The 16,788-nt window shown below is 45.7% G+C and overlaps 1 protein-coding gene across 1 annotated transcript; it reads right to left on the bottom strand.

Annotated features, from left to right (window-relative positions):
- Positions 1–5,634: 5,634 nt before the first annotated feature.
- On the bottom strand, positions 5,635–13,797 carry CYP26A1 (cytochrome P450 family 26 subfamily A member 1). Its single transcript, XM_068255254.1, is given in 8 exon segments — positions 5,635–6,083; positions 6,085–6,306; positions 7,585–7,740; positions 8,887–9,021; positions 9,204–9,350; positions 11,028–11,312; positions 12,818–13,042; positions 13,594–13,797. Coding segments are annotated over 8 exon segments (1,482 nt in total). The 5' UTR covers positions 13,783–13,797; the 3' UTR covers positions 5,635–5,960.
- Positions 13,798–16,788: the final 2,991 nt, after the last annotated feature.

The following is a 16,788-nucleotide window of genomic DNA, read 5'->3' on the forward strand; positions in this document are numbered from 1 at the left end:
AAACCATTACAATCTATCATTCAGGTGGCAAAAATCCCCAGCATCCCGGCAGGATCCATGAATGACTGCAAGGGCACGGGATGGCTGCGGGGGGGCTGGTAGAAGCCCCAGGTGAGTAAGACAGTTTTTTTTTATTGCAGGCTTAAGTATCCCTTTAACCACTTAAGGACCGTGGTGTTAAACCCCCCTAGTGACCAGGCCATTTTTCAACAAATAGGCCACTGCAGCTTTAAAGCCTCGATGCAAGGCCGCACAACTCAGCACACAAGTGATTCCCCCCTCCCCTTCTTTTTCTCCGCACCAACAGAGCTCTCTTTTGGTGGGGTCAGATTGCCCCCAGGTGTTTTTATTTATTTTTTATAACTATATATTTATTTTTATTAAATTTTGCTATTTCCCCCCCCCCCCCCCCTCCTTCCCTCCCCCTGTCAGCCTATCACTGCCGATCGCTCCTGTGTCCCCAGGGGGACAGCTGTGTCACACGGCTGTCCCCAGTACAATGCTGCCTTAGATCGCAGCGCTGGACATAGGTATTAGACGTTGGTTTCACCGTCTAACAGTCTCTCAGCAGCGATTGCCGCTGGGAGACTGAAGGCGGAGCTCCGTCATCAACGCGGAGATGCGCGTGCTCTCCTGAAAAGCCTATTCCCAGCCATTCAAGCCAATCGGCGTGGAGCGGTCCTGGGGCTGCCGCACTGCTTACGCCAATCGGTGTGGAGCACTCGGCAAGAGGTCAAAGGGAGTCTGAAGTTAAATAAAATAAAAAACCTCATACGGTCCCTGTGTTCCACCGCTGGCAGTGTCCGACTGGCAGTCTCTGACCGACGTGAGAATGGGTGCTCGTGCATGCACAGTACAGAGCAGCTTGTCTTCGGGAGCACTCAAGCTACCGAAGACTACCAAAGCCTCCCGCAGCGGAAGAGAGAGCTGTCTCCCACCCACCGATCAGAGACTGATAACGGGAATGCACTGGAACGCGTGGACCGTAGGAAAAACGGGAAGACTCTGGGTCCTTCCCGTTTTTTTTTGGTGGACCTCGTTCCACCAGGGGAACAAGGTCTCCACCTCGAGCGTGAGAGGAACTGGAAGGCTTTATAGGACCCAGAGCCTTCCCTCTCCTTAGGTAAGTATCTGTTGTTGTTTTTTTTTATTTAATTTCAGACTCACTGTAAGATAATTTACTGAATAGCTTTTAAACAAACACAAATTTAATAAAAGCTGCATAAAAAACATTCCGTGCAATGTGTACAGTAGAGAAGAATGCAACTCAAACTGAAGAGCAGGAGTGAAAAGTGGGACACAGGCAAGTTGAACTAGTGAGGTTAATGTCTAGCCTTCACTGCTAGATGTGCTTATACAGATAGCAGGAGTGACAGGGCTAAGCTTTGCCGAAGGTTAACAAAGGTTCAACAGGTCAGAACAAGGCCATTTTATCAGTCATGTCAGCCCTGTGCCAGCTGATAAGTCTTGATTTCCCTCCTTTGAATAATTTCACTTAATGCATTTTCTGTTAAGCTGTTATTTCAGGATTATGTAAAAACGCGGCTTGGGTAAACACTGCTTGTTTAAAAAGTTTCATGAAAAGTAGATTTGTAGTCACCCATAGCTTATCCAAACTGCTCATCACAGGCAGCTTACAGCAGGGAGGGCTGAGCTGAATCCTATTTTCCCATGCAGGGATGTAGCTGTATTGTGTTTATTGTGAGCATGGAGTTCATCCACACATGCATCAGGTAGCTGAGTGATCCATGTTACAGGTAGATTATAAAATTAAAGTGGAAAAAAGCGCCCAATTGCCATACTGGCCCATATGCAAAATCTTTTGTTTCTCCTGAGTTTTCTCTCTGGTGATATTTTTACAACTTGACAATAAAATGCCTTTTAAACCACCTGTAAGCAAGAATATAATCAAACTAGTTTTGATAATACTTTTTAATCTACTTGTTGGTACTTTTTCAGTTACAAAGTGCTGTAAAATAATTTAAAATACAATATGAAAAATGATCTCCTAGCAGAAAGCGCAGGTACTTTTTCAATTGTAAAATGCTTTAAAGCGGAACTGTAGAGAGAAAATAAACACATTGTTTGCAGCAGTCCTGTCCCGCGCCAGTCCTGCCCGAGCCTCCGTTCTCCCGCCGCCGCGTCCCGTACCTCGACTTGTAAGTCGAGGCCAGCGCAGCCCTGCCAAGCGTACCCTTTCTTCGCATTCACCTCTGCAATAGTGGGGAACGCGAAGAAAGTATATGCGTGGCCAGAGCCGGGCAGGAGCAGTGGCCCGGCTGCGAAACCGAAAGTAGCTGGCGGCGGGAGAACGGAGGCTGGTCGAGAAGTGGCGCGGGACAGGACGGCTGCTGGGGGCTTAGGAAAGCCCCAGGTAAGTGAAACAATGTGTTTATTTTAGATCTACAGTTTTGCTTTAAAGTAATCCTGTAATAATAAGGCTAGGTCTACACTAGGCACGGTTTCAGGACGGACACTGCAGTCCGGGATCAGGGGAAGTACCAGCAGACCAAAGTGCATCAGTTTTCGTTCAGTTTTTTACCCCCCAAAAACGGACAGAAAACGTCTCTGACATTAGGAAGGTAGTGGGAGGATTTTTTGGGCCAATATTAAAGTTCAGGCTATCAGTTTTCTCATCAGTTTTTGTTGCTATTTTGCCTGTGGAGATGGAGATGCGTTTTCTCATTGCTTTTCACTACCCATCCGTGTATCCGTGGTCCGTAAAATGCAGCAATTCCGGACCTTCCGTTCAGGTTTTGAAAACGGGTCCCTGCAAACGCAGACGGATCCGTTTTTTTCTTGGGTGAGGACGGCTGCTATTTTTAACATTAGTATCCGGGACTCAGTTTTTCATCAGGGTAGAAAAATGCAGCCATGGATACGTTTCCAGACCTAGTGTGGACTAGCTCTAACAATAATTTAAAAAAAAAAGTGCCCCTGGTGGCTACTTACCTCGGTAGGGGAAAGCCTCTAGATCCTAAAGAGGCTTCCCCATCCTGCTCAGCCATGTGGATTCAGCGCTAGCTCCCCCGGTCACAGAGCGGCAATAATATTTACAATTGCCGCTGTGCACATGCACAATAGCTGCTTGCCGCTTGGGCTCCGAGGAAAACAGCCGAGCCCGATCAGGTCTGCTCTACCGTGCAGGAGCATATGGCTCACGCCTGCACAGTGCAGCGCACGGGAAAAGTTTGGCCTACCTCAAAAATGAATGGTGCAGTTCTACACTGCAATCATCAAATCCACCATGACATCATCTATGACTGTATGGTTCGTCTCCTGCTCAGCATTAGAAAAGGGAGGCAGCAGCGCATCATCTGAACAGCGGAAAGGATAATTGGCTGTAGCTTACCTTCCCTGCAGGATCTTTTTACGCTAGTAGGTGCAGAAAGAGAGCAACTAAAATTGCCTTTGACCCCTCTCACCCAGCTAACTCCATCTTTCAGCTCTTGCCTTCGGGAGTAAGATCCCAGTCAATCGCAACTAAAACCGCTAGACACAGGAACAGCGTTTTTCCTCAGGCGGTAGCCATGCTTAATGCAGAACAACGCTAGGCTATTTCCTCCAAAGCCCAAGCAAAGAGCTGCTACTGTGCATGTGCGCACACTGACAAGGAGATCCTCTGGGAGACTCAGCGCTGGATCCCCTCTACTGAGTAGGAAGGGGCTAGCCTCTTTAGGCTTTCCCCTCTTGAAGTAAGAACCCCCCCAGGAGCTTTTTTTTTTTTTCTTTCAGATTTTGTTTTAAAGAAAACCTGAACTGAAAATTAATCAACATAAGCATACACAAGTCATACTTACCTTCCATGTAGTCTACTCCTCAGTGTCTTTCTCCTGTCCCGCGTCCTATTTGTTCACTGTGATCAAGGGAATTTTCCATCCTCCATTTTGAAAATGGCCATTACCCACAACAGCTTTCTGGTCAGCACACAGTTAAACTGTAACATCGCTCACTTGAGCCATAGGGAAACATGGACATTACCTGGTACATCAGTTTTCCTCTCAGCTATAACTGACAGCAACTGATATTTTACTGACAGCAACTGATATATTTCAGATCTGACAAAATATTGTCAGAACTGGAAGGGATTATTGTCAGAAGAAAATGGTGAGCTTCTGAGAGGAACTGATGACAAGGTAACTATGCAATGTTCATTTGAAGTTACCTCATGCGTTTATTTTAAATATTTTTACTCAGTACAGGTTCTCTTTAAAGAAAATATGAAAAATTATCTCCTAGGAGATAAAGGAAAAAAAGTTAATTGCCTATGGGATATTTACCTCAGCAGAGGAAAGCCTTCAAGGCTTGTCGACAGAACACAGCCGCACCACGCAGGTGCAATGACTTGCACGGTAGCGCAGAGCTCAAGCAGCAGCTCCGTACTACTGTGCAGGCACAAGTCATCCTGTACAGTGTGGTGGCGCAAGGTCACGTACAGCATACCCACAAGCTTCCAGGTGGTCCTGGTGTCCAGCGATGTTCTGCAGGAGGACAAGGGAGAATCCAGAGACTGGAAGCAAGAAATTTTGGCTTCCCATGGGCACTAATGCAAAATATCAGCTATTATAATAATGAGTGTGAACTGCAATGGAGACTGGACATAGACTTTATTACAAAGCCTGCTAGGTAGGAGACTGCTGCAAGGGTGCTCAGCCAGTAGGAGTATGACATGGTGCAGGGGGGGGGGGGGGGGGGGGTAGGCAGGCATGAACAGGTGCATTTTGGAGGGCTTGCATGAGGGTGTTGAAGGAGGGGGTGAGCTTAAATGGAGATTGGAAAGGAGTCCCAGAGAGTGGGGGCAGTGCTAGAGAAGTGAAGCACAAGGACAAGTTGAAGGTGCCTGTGTCTGAGATCACAAGCTTAGCATCCCTCTCCCTCATCTATAGTATCATGTACCCTCCACCCTTTGGGGTCCTTTCATACGGTTCAGGTTGTGATACCATCCCAATGCAATGGTGATGAAACATCGAATCACACGTTAGACATGCGATGCGACCATACAGTACAATGAGAGTATATTTGGAGTTTATCAATGTCTGTATTTTATACACCATTTTTGTTTCTTACTTTAAGCAGCCCCACAAACTATGTTGGTGCTTTATAAAGCAATAATATTCCTATGTAAATATACTATATAAATATCATTGCATCATGCTGGGATGCAATAATATTGTCTGTTACGAAGGTTACTGGGATCATTACTCTCACAGCAACTCATTAAAGTGAACCTGAGGTGAAAATAAATAATAATATGTATCTGCCTATGCCTAAAAATGACTAAGCATCCCAGAGTTTTCTTTTATATTTAAACATTTGCAAAGTAGGCTGAATGTTTTACTGGCTCTAATCAGTGGAAGCCTGTTAAGTGTCCCAGAGTTAGAAAAGGAGTCAAAGTTCATGTATTTTATCTCTCCCTGCCCTCAAGTTGTATTCTGCCAGGAAAACTTTTACAGCTGTAATTTGCTTATCAGTAATGTTTACTATATTGCCGCAGCAAAACAGCCTGGTTAATAGGTTTTGTAATATACATACATGTTTATCTGTCACCTTGGGTAAACTGGTAGTTTATAAGGAACACAGTCACCGTATGACTTTATTTGGGAGAATTTTTGCATAGTAATCCCTACAGCCAAATAACTTTATGGAGATATTCTTTATTTGGACACATGAAATAAATTCATATATACAGTCACATTTACAGAGGTACAGCTTAACCCGTTAGTACATTCATAAGGGCATTTTAATACCATTTAAAATATCTACATATGGACACATCAGAGTTCTGGGCCCACTTTTGAGTGCTCAGGAGTTCACAAGTCTTTAAAGGGGAGGAGGACTATTTAAATAAAGTAGTTTACTGTACAAATTAAATATAAAATAAGTAAGTTATAAAAGCCTTATATACATTTAAGATACTATAGAATGGATTTGTACATATGTATATAGAACAAGCGGGTAATTTACAACGTGCTGTGATAAGGTTTGAATAACGTGGGTAGATTGTCCACGGGGTACATGATTGGGCCGGTCTTCATGGTGGGGGCCCCGTTGAGGAGCTCCCAGTCACAACTCCGACACAGTTCAAAAAACCAGAAAGATCTTCAGCAGGATTTTGGCAAACTCTTTCCCCACACAGCTCCGCACGCCTCCGCCAAAAGGAATGAAGTTGAATCTGGAAGCGTCTTCGGGAAAGGGAGTTAAAAACCGATCAGGATCAAATTCGTCTTTATTCGGAAAGACCTCAGCAGTATCGTGAGTGTCGGCAATGCTGTAGATGACATTCCAGCCCTTTGGGATCTGATAGCCCTGGAGGGGAAACAGGGTTTCAAATGTTAGGTTCAAAGATATACTTGTGTGTAGGTTACATTAGCTTTTACAATTCATCTTCCAACACTTTTTGATTGCTCAAAATCAGATTTGAAAGGCTCCTGATAGGCTGCAGTCCTCTGGCATCGTTGTGTTACAGATAATTTGTTTATCCAGATAGCCGTTTGAGGATAACTCGAAACTATTTAGACAGAGTGTTTCAAGCTTTTACAGCCACTATCCAAAATCATTTTAAACCTTTATAAGTTACAAATGTTGTTCCTATCAAGTGTCCAATACAACAAAACCTCTTGGAGGTCCTATAAGAAGTTGGGTTCAACTTTTTTTTTTAAATGAGACTGAACAATGTTACATACATTACAGACTTATCTTTTTAACTGATTTTCAGAAATGTTTTGACATTAGGTCTGGACCCCATGCTCAGCAGGAATTTATTGAAACTAATATTTCGATGGGGGGGGGGGGGGGGGGGGGGGGGTTATTTGAGACATGGAGCTGTGGGTTATATCAGAATCCTTGATTTGAGCATCAGCTCCACTCTGATTTTTATACAACAGAAAATCAGCACGTAATGTAGCTAGTGTAAGATCAGCATAGGCACAGAGTAAAAGCTTATAAAACAAACAAAAAAATATATACTATACACATTGGGCATGGCATGCCAGTATTACAAAAAATGAGAGGGGGAACAAAAAAGCAGCATACCATTACTGTGCCAGTGCCCCAGTGGAAGCATACTATAAGTACATAGTGACTTTTAGTAGAAAGCTGGGTCAGTGCAGGTATATAGCACTATATAGGTGCGACAAGCAGCACTGGCTAGTCCTACAGGATGCTATAAAACCGTAAAAAAGGAAGAAAGGTCTCCAATTAGGGTCACCAGGAGGGAGCTGACAAGCATGAAATTGCCCGCAAGTTGTCAGATGTCCTGGCCGCTGCTGTTATAAAGAACCTTGTGAACTCACTGCTACTAGATCAAAGTGGCCTGCACCTTCTAAATTGGGGCTAACATGCAATAAAACAGACAGCTAATAGCTGCCTCTTACAATAGCTGTAGTAAACATGCAAGTCACTTTTTTGTTATCTTTTAGGTGGTCATTTTAGGAAGGTCCTACAAGTCATCCTAAGCTAGGCAGCTGCCCAAAGGCAAAAAACTGTCCATCCTAAGGGCAGCAAAAGGACAATTGAACGTTTAGTACTGGATGATAGCAGCCATTTATAAATACGTGTAATTCTTCACATAATATGCATACTTACATTTAGGACAAACGTCTTCAGGACAACCCGGAATCCTCCAGGAACTGGTGGGCTGAGTCGGAGGGTCTCTTTCAGGACACACCCCGTGTATGTAAGTTGTTGCAGAATGTCTATGCTTAAATCCTTCTTTTCTCCCGGCTTATTGGATAGAAGACCCTAAAGAAAAAAGGGGGAGAATTTAGCCATTAGCCACTGTGGTGTTTTATCGTCAAGAAAATAAATCCTATCCAGTAGGGAAGAGTACAGAGGGTAGTGTGCACCATGGGGGCTACAACCAGCCAATCAGAACTCATCTTTGAATGCCTGGTACACACCATGCAATGTCATGGCAGATAGCCCGGTTGAATAGAGAACGTATTTCCAATAGTTTTTCCGATCACTTCTATACAAAGTTGATCAGAAAATCAAATTGGACCTGTCTGAACTTATTTGACCCGTCTGATGGTAATTTGCAAGATGTGTACCAGGCATAAGACATCTGAAATGGTGTTCCTTTCATTTGGTCACTGCACCTTATGTACAATAAAGATAAAGAATGATGATGTTCAAAAAGCAATAGCCAATCAGGAGTAAACCTTAAAACTTTTTAACATTACATTTACAGGCTAAGTGATATCCAATAGGACCGTTGTGTAGTCTTGATTTGGGTCAAATGTTCATGGATTCCCTACTAGTAAGCACCTAAATGCCAAGTTTATTCAGTGTAATTGCAACCATAAAAAGTTTTATAAACATATTCAAGAATCATAACAAAAATATCTATGCGTTTCACAAGCACAGATTGGCATGGTCATGTCTAGCACTTCAGCTGCCAACTCAACTCATCGCTTTTATTACTGACACATGAATTATACAGGTCTTGTGGCTAGGTAGCTGCACTTTAGGTACTGATTATGTGTAAGTAGCCCCAGAACCTGTATAGAGTAGAGTAGATGTGGCAGTATGTAAAGGGATGATTGAATGACCCTGCCCGGGTATTAATAAACTACCAGGTTGTATTATGGATGAGAGCTACTGAAATGCATTGCCTTTCTGCATACTACGGACCAGGCACTCTTGGGTAAAAGCCAAGTGGAATGGGCAGGTGCCCGTTTGGCATGATAACCATCACGCCAGATCATACTATACTCATGTGACAACCACCTGAGATGTGTACCAGCCGAAGCCAACACCTTACTAAACAGTGTTTGCGTATCTTCACCTGCACTAGTTTTTGTTGAGATCTAAGACTGTAAACCCTTTTGATGCATGAATTGTATTATTGTTTTAGGCACAGTAATACTATATGTGTAGAGTAGTTACCTTAGATTCCAGCTCTTCTCTGACTTTCAGTATTGCCCCCTTGTGAAGACCAAGGAAGGTGATGAGGGAGGTGGCAGCGCTGGCAGTCGTGCCGTGTCCACCAAACAAGAGTTCTGTCGCAGATTCTTTTAACTCCTATAAAACAGAAAATAACCAACATTAGCATAACTAGTGAAAAAAACAAAACCTCAACACAAACTACTGATTAGAGGTGAGCTTCTATAGACGGAGCCAGACACCTTAGTGGGCATGTGCATGGAAGTCAGGACCAAAGCCCACGCCTTCTCTGGATAGTTACAAGGTGCTCGTGCCATTACCTGCAGGTCGATGGGCTGTCCGGTCTTGCGACTGTGATCGATCAACAGCTGCAGAGCATCTTTGCCACAACTTTCTGGCTCCTTCCGCAACTTCTCCTTTATATTTTCCTCAATCTTGGCATGGATAATATTACGTGCCCGCAAACCCTTCAGAGAAGAGGACAAAGGCATTAACACACTGACAACTCAACCGTTCATCTGACTAAAGCAGTTAAGACTTAAAGGGGAACTGAAGAGAGAGGTATATGGAGGCTGTCATGTTTATTTCCTTTTAGACAATACCAGTTTCCTGGCAGCCCTGCTGATCCTCTGCCTCTAATACTATTAGCCATAGCCCCTGAACAAGCATGCAGCAGATCAGGTGTTTCAGTGGTTCAGACTTATAAGTCTGATCTGACAAGACTAGCTGCATGCTTTTTTCTGGTTTTAATCAGATACTACTGCAGAGAAATAGACCAGCAGGGTTGCCAGGTAACTGGTATTAAATTAAAAGGAAATAAACATGACAGCCTCCATATAGCTCTCTCTTCAGTTCCCCTTTAAGGTAGCCATACATTTCCTGGCAACTGCCAGCAGATTCGATCATTCTGAAATCTACGCATCAACGTGCCAGCCTGATCAATAACTTGATCATTTTTGGCCAAAAAGCGATCGAATCATAGGATTACACCGGGCAGGAGACATCGATTGGCAGCAGATAGAAGATCCATACCATGCTGCTGTTCCATAGATTATTTTTCATAAAAATGTCATACTGAAATCCATTTAAAATCTATGCCTGGTGTGTGGAAGAATTCAATCCCTCTCTGATCAGATTTGATCTGATGCTGGGTACAAACAATTCAATTTCCTGTCCAATCAATGGGTAGTCTGATGGAAGTTTTAGCAAGTGTACGAGTCCAAACTGCTCCCAATCAACCGACTTCCCCTATGATAACTTCACCAAATCGATCCAGTTATCAGACAGGAGTAGATTGGACATGTTTGCAACTATGGTCAGTTGGACAGGAAATCGCATTGTGTGTATTTAGCATGAGAGGGATTATTCAATCTTTTGGCCACATCTGATAAGCATCTATAATGCCTGGTGCACAAAAAGCAGTTTCCAGTCAGATTGATGGGTTAAATCGATACATTTCCAGGATGTTCAATCTGCTGACAATTGAGAACAGGATCGATTTTGTACAGTACTGATCTTAAAATCAATCCTGTTCGATTGGGAGCAGAGCGGACATGTTTGAACAGATCGATTCGACCCATCAATCTGATGGGAAATTCATTCTTGTGCAACAGGCATAAGTGTATGGCCAGGGCCGGATTTGTACTTTTTACCGCCCAAGGCCATTTATACCATCTGTATGGTTGTTATCTCTGTGTGCCCCAATGAGAATTCTCCTTACTTTCCATCATTGGTGTCACAGGCAATAACTATTTTAGTAATACGCATAGAGATTATAAGTTATGTTTTGAAATTTTATGTTATGTTTGCCATCTCATTAATGATGGACCCAATGTGTCACCATGAGAGTTAGGCTGATGTGTACCTGCAGGATAGAGCTTACAGGTCTTGCAGGGATGACACAAGTACACTACAGGACAGAGAGTTCAAAGGTTAAAGCTGTTCTTGTAGATAGGGATGACTGCATAGAACAGCTTTCCTGCCCCTCACTGAGCCGCCCCCTAAACTTCTGGTGCCCTAGGCCATGGCCTATGTGGCCTTGCCAGAAATCCGGCCCTGTGTATGGCCCTTTAATGTTCCTATAAAGTTGCAGCAGCTACAGGTGGCCCGTTGTAGAGCGACCCCCGTGCAGTTCCCGCACTCACCCTGTAGAGGCCGCTGAAGGGCACATCGATAGGCAGCGAGAAGAGATTCCGTATCATTTCCTCGAAGGCTTCCACCAGCGGCTGCTCGTTGGCCGGGTCCATCTGCTCCGGCTCGAACCCCAGCAGGATCCGCATGGCTATGCGAAACATCAGGCGCTTGACGGCCGGGTAGACCAGCACGCAGGAGCCGCTCTCCAGCCACTCGGCGATGGCTTGCCGGCTCTCCTCCTCGATGACCGGCACATAGTTGTCCAGCGCCTCCCGGGAGAAGGCTTGCATGATGACCTGGAGAAGGAGGGGGGAGAGCGCACCGCGCGTTATCAGCCTGCAACTAATAATAGGATCTCAGCAGAGGTTAAAAGGTTGCCCAGTAATCCTTTATTAAAATAAGGTGTAGGTAGCCCCCCTGGGAGCGGCGGGATTAATCCCCTGCCGCTCCATCACAAACCAATCTAATGCTGCTAATGGATTTATCAGCCACCCAGGGCTCTCATTATCCGGGCAGCTGATCAGGAGGGGGCAGGCATGGCCACTGGGGCAAGTTTATCACAAGGACACTCCAGGTGGGACAACCTGTAACCAGAGTGTTTGGCATCTGCTCAACTTTTCTGGCAGTAGAATTGCTAAATGTGCCCCAATGCTATATTCTATACCACATGTAGTGTGCCTCTTATCTCTAGAAAGTTATAGTATGTATGTCATTTGCAGCCCCAGGACTACCTGTTGTACGAGAAGCAGTGTAGGATAGAGGATTCACTACTAAGCAGCCAATAACATAGGATGGTGCTGGACCAGACACGTGCCAGATGTATATGTAGCAAATTGTTACCTATTAAATAGTGTATTACAATAACATTGTCTAATCTAATGAAATACCAATACAGTATCCACTGCATATAATGTAACAAAATGTATTTATTCAGAGAGCCCTGGTGTAGCGTTCATCTCCAGCACAATGTCAATACAGTCGATCCCCTACAAAAAGCTTCCATTCCAGGAGATTGTTAGCTGAACTTGTTTGTAAATATAGCCACGTGTTATTAAACACGGTGAAAGGCCGATCAATTATTTACTTTCGAGTAAACTTTTTTGGGCTGTTTACAATGTGCTTCTGAAAAAGGTTTTAAATGGCTTTAAAAAAAAAAGTTTATACACCACTAACATGTAATAAAATGTTATAGACACTATAGTATATATTGTACAGAAGGCAGATTGTGCCCTTGTAACGTCAGTCATTTGTAAGCAGGGAATTACCTGTACTGTATCTAACCATGGGGCATATACTGTATTTAACAAAGCGTGCTGATGTAGACTTAATTACCAACACGAGATCTCCTGCATATAATACGCTGTAAACCGAGTGTAGACAGTAGAGGTAGAGTGAATTACCGCCACAGCATGTGGTACATATATATTTAATGTATCTAAACGGAGTGCCCTGATGTTAGGGTTCACTTCCAGCACAGGGAATATAGATACAATGTATCACTACCCTTGTCCTTCAGTGGAATTAGTTCCCAGCCTAGTGCCTACACTGTATCAGTAGTGCCCTCATACATGCAGAGTGTATTGCCAGCACACTCCCTGGACTAGGCTGTGAGAGTCCCAGAGAACTGCATAAAAAGTGCAATACCAGCTCAGCCCAAGAGAAGTCCTGCAACAGGTGGGATAAAACTATGACAATCACTGGCTAGTGAGACTTCATTTTATTATAGAAATGGCAAATGATTGCTACAGTATACTATGCATGGGGTCTGTATATAAAGGAGCAAGCGTCGGGGCTGACTCACCTTCTTCATGTGCCGGTGCTGCCCGTCCTGCAGGTTAGAGAGGCAGCCGGAGCCCAGGATAGTGCGGACAGAGGCCGGCCACTGCACGGACACCAGCCGGTGCTCCCCCAGCAGGATCTGCCGCACGTTCTCCGCTCCCATCACTCGCACTGTGGGGGTGCCAAAGAGGTGCGTCTTGTAGATGTGTCCGTACCTCCTACGCTTCATCTGGAGAAACTTCCTTCTCTGCAACACACAAGCACATGGCAGCGGGTAAGAGGGGTGAGCCTGCTATTAGTGCCATCACCTGAGCTGCTGCAGGCTCTGCGGAGAGTCCACAGGCAGCCCAGGAACAAAGCACCAGGCAAACATACATAGATGTATATTATAAGAAAGTGTGTGTGTCTCTTTCTCCCCCCATTGAAGTCCCCCAGCACCATGACCCACACCTGTAGCATCATCTGCAGAGAGTCCACAGGCAGGAGCCTGCCATTGCTGCTATCACCTGAGCTGCTGCACAGAGTTCACAGACAGCCCAGGAGCAGAGCACAAAGCACCAGGCAAACTATATAAAACAAGTGTATTTGCCACTTCCCCCCCCAACAAAGTCCACCCTCCACCATCACACAGAGTACTCCACCTGCAGCACCATCTGAGAGTTTCCCCGGTAAAGGGCACCCCCAGAAGTCCACAGGCAGCCCAGGAACAGGGCGCAAAGCACCAGGGAAACTATATAGATGATAAGTGTGTTTGTCACTTTCCCTTCAATAAAGCTCACCCAGCAGCATCACACTCACCTGTAGCACCATCTGCAGCGTCTCCCCGAAGAAGGGCAGCCCCATGGTGCCCGGGGGCAGCGGCCAGGCACAGCTGGCATCCCTGCGGCTGAAGCAGTACAGCTCCCATAGCTTGACCGCTGTGACCAGCAGCAAGACCGGCAGCAGCAGCGTGCACAGAGCACTGGTCACCACTGTGTATAGATCCATACTGTCCCTACCTGCTGCTACACACTGATTTCCCTGAATGGGGAGAGCTCTGCTTTATATACAGTTCCCAAGTCTGACCCCCCCCCCCCCCCTCTTTTTTTTTCCTCCTCTTACCTTGGTCAGATAAATTAGTTCACCCAAAGTTCATCTTTAATTGCGGATTGTAGCATCCCTGCAGGGCTCCGCCCACCGGGACGAGGCTGCCCGAAATCTTTAACCATTTGGATTCCTTTCCCACCTCCAGCTTCAGACAATCGGCCGCTGCTGCCTTTCACAAGGTGTTCATCTGCCTGCACAATGCGACCCCCCCTCCCCCACCACTCAAGCCCTGCCAGTCAATGGGCAACTCGCCAGAGGTTTACCTAACCCAGACCCCCTGTGATGCCCACCACAGGGCAACATGTAGAAAAGACAAATACAGGACTCCTAAAGGTAGCCATATATCTAGCAATTTTGGCAGCCGATTGGCCAATAGACCAATAGAATCTGATCGGAGAGAGATCTGTTGTCGGACATAAACTGCAGGCCGATTCCCAACCAATTTCAACGTAAAATATTTCGACAATCGCCTCTTGACGCCACCCCCAGCTGCTGTCCACCCCTGCCCCCCCCCCCCCCCAAAGTGTACATGAACTCCTCACCATCTGCATTAATACTTTACCTGTTTGTTGATGTGTCCAGATGCCTCTTCTTTCGGTTGTGCCCCCCTGATGTGATTTTCCAGCATTTCTGATCGATACATGCAACCAATTTTAGCCCGAAATTGATTGCATCGTTGATTGGGCATGCTTTTGGCAGGACCGATTTTCATCCGGTTTGATAATAATTAGGCCCAGTTCACATTAGCGTTCGCTGTCCGGATTCGCCTGATCGGATACGGACCGTATACTGTACAAACGGAACGTACGTTCCGCATAGCAATGTAAAGTCTATGCGGACGTTCACACGCGTCCGTTCCGTACAGAACGGAGCCGGATCGGATCCGGACACTTTTCCAACATGCACTATTTTTCGGGTCCGGTCATCCGGCCCACGCACCCGGGCCGGATCCTGACCCGAACATGCGGCCATGCTGTGCAACACTGCCAATAGGAGCGGATGCTTCCAGCACCGGTCCTATGCCACTTGGGGGGCCCGGACTACATGCCGGTATCCCCCATGCTTGCGGTGCCTTTCTGGCACTGCAATGTATCTAGTTCCGGCTACTTTATTGTAGCCGGAACTGATACATTCCGGATCCACAACTGGTGGCAACTTGTGGCCACCGCAGACCCGTACGGTCTCTTTGCGGCCCCCGGACCCCCGGACACTTGCGGATTTGAACTGCAAGTGTGAATGGGGCCTTAATGAATCAGATTGTCGCTCGGCAACCAAATCTACAGCTGTATGGCCACCTTAACATATGGAGAAGAGAGGAACTTTCTAGCATATAACTATTCAGATAGTTCACTGCATGCAAACAACTTGGCTTATAACTTTTCAGAAATGCCAAGTTGTCATCATGTACAAAATATAAAGACAGTACTGTTTTTCATTACATACTTTTGTTTCTAAATGTTACAGTATTGTACAAACTTTTATAAGTAACTTAAACATTTTAAAAGTGCACCAAAAACAACAAAAAACAATATATGTTCAAATCCAGAGTTGTCCGAAAGTAAATCATTCACATGTAACTGTGTTTAAGGGCGGGTTCACACCAAAAGCACTTCTGAGCGCTGTCAAAGGCGCTATCGTTTTGAAAAGTGCCCGGCTAATGTGTTTTTATGGGCCAGTTCACACCTGCGGCATTTTGGAGGTGATTACGCCTCAAAAGCTGTTCACTTCCAGGTCAAAGTGTTCTTTTAGTTTTGCCACAAGAGCTACAAAATCGCTAAATCCGAACACTCCCCCCCCCCCCCCCCCCCCCAAAAAAAAAACACTTAAAGAAAACCTGTAGAAAAAAAAAACCTCCCTCTGGGGGATACTTACCTCTGGAGGGGGAAACCTCTGGATCCTAACGAGCCTCCCCCTGTCCTCCAGTGTCCCAGCAATCCAGCGCTGTGACCCACCCCCCCCCCCCCCTCTCCCTGAACAGTGGCGAGGTAAATATTTACCTACCGCGATCCTGCGCAGGATACATTTGGGCTAAGGCGAAAATAGCCAAGCATGATCGTATCCTTTCTACTGCGCAGGCGCGCGAGAGTCCTTTGCTCCTGCGCAGTGGAGCGGATACGATCGGGCTCAGCTATTTCCGCCTTAGCCCGAATGCAGAGTCGCTATTGCACCTGCACTGGATTGCGGTAGGTAAATATTGCCTGCGCAGGCGAACCACTTGTCAGGATTTGTCGAGGGACTTTCAGCTGAGCCAGCGCTGGATTCCCCCAGACTACAGAGGATGGGGAAGCCTCATTGGGACCCTGAGACTTCCCCCTCCCGAGGTAAGTATCCCCACAGGGTTTTTTTTTCTTACAGTAAAATCGAGGAATCACTACTGCAAATCACTACAAAAAGCGCTACAAAAAGCGCTAATTATTTGTGATTATGCTTAGCGATTTTTGATGGGAACTAGCCCTAACACAGGACTCTACTTACAAACTCAACTTAATTCAAATTCAACTTACAAACAATAACAGAAACTGTTTGTAAGCAGGTGACAGCCTGTATATGCAGATGACATATACCCCACCAACGCTTCCAAAATTAGAAATTAAAGAGACTCTGAAGTCTCTAAAAAAACTTCTTTTTATTTCATAAATCTGTTTAATACCTTAGCCCTAACTAAACCGCCGCATCTCCGTCGCTGTAAGCTATCTAAATCCCCCCTAACTCCCCGCTCCCTCTCCCCTGCAAAATCCACTACTTTCTTGGTCGTGGATTTTGCTGCCCTCTACTCTTCCGTGTGAGGCAGAGCTATGAGCTGCAGCCCTGCCTCACACGCGTCTGTCAGCGGCGGATCGCTGCCTCTCCCCCGCCCCTCAGCATAGGAAGACTGAGAGGAGCGGGGGAGAAGTGGCGATCCACCGC

The sequence above is a fragment of the Hyperolius riggenbachi genome, chromosome 10 (assembly GCF_040937935.1).
Source record: "Hyperolius riggenbachi isolate aHypRig1 chromosome 10, aHypRig1.pri, whole genome shotgun sequence".
NCBI classification, from domain to species: domain Eukaryota; kingdom Metazoa; phylum Chordata; class Amphibia; order Anura; family Hyperoliidae; genus Hyperolius; species Hyperolius riggenbachi.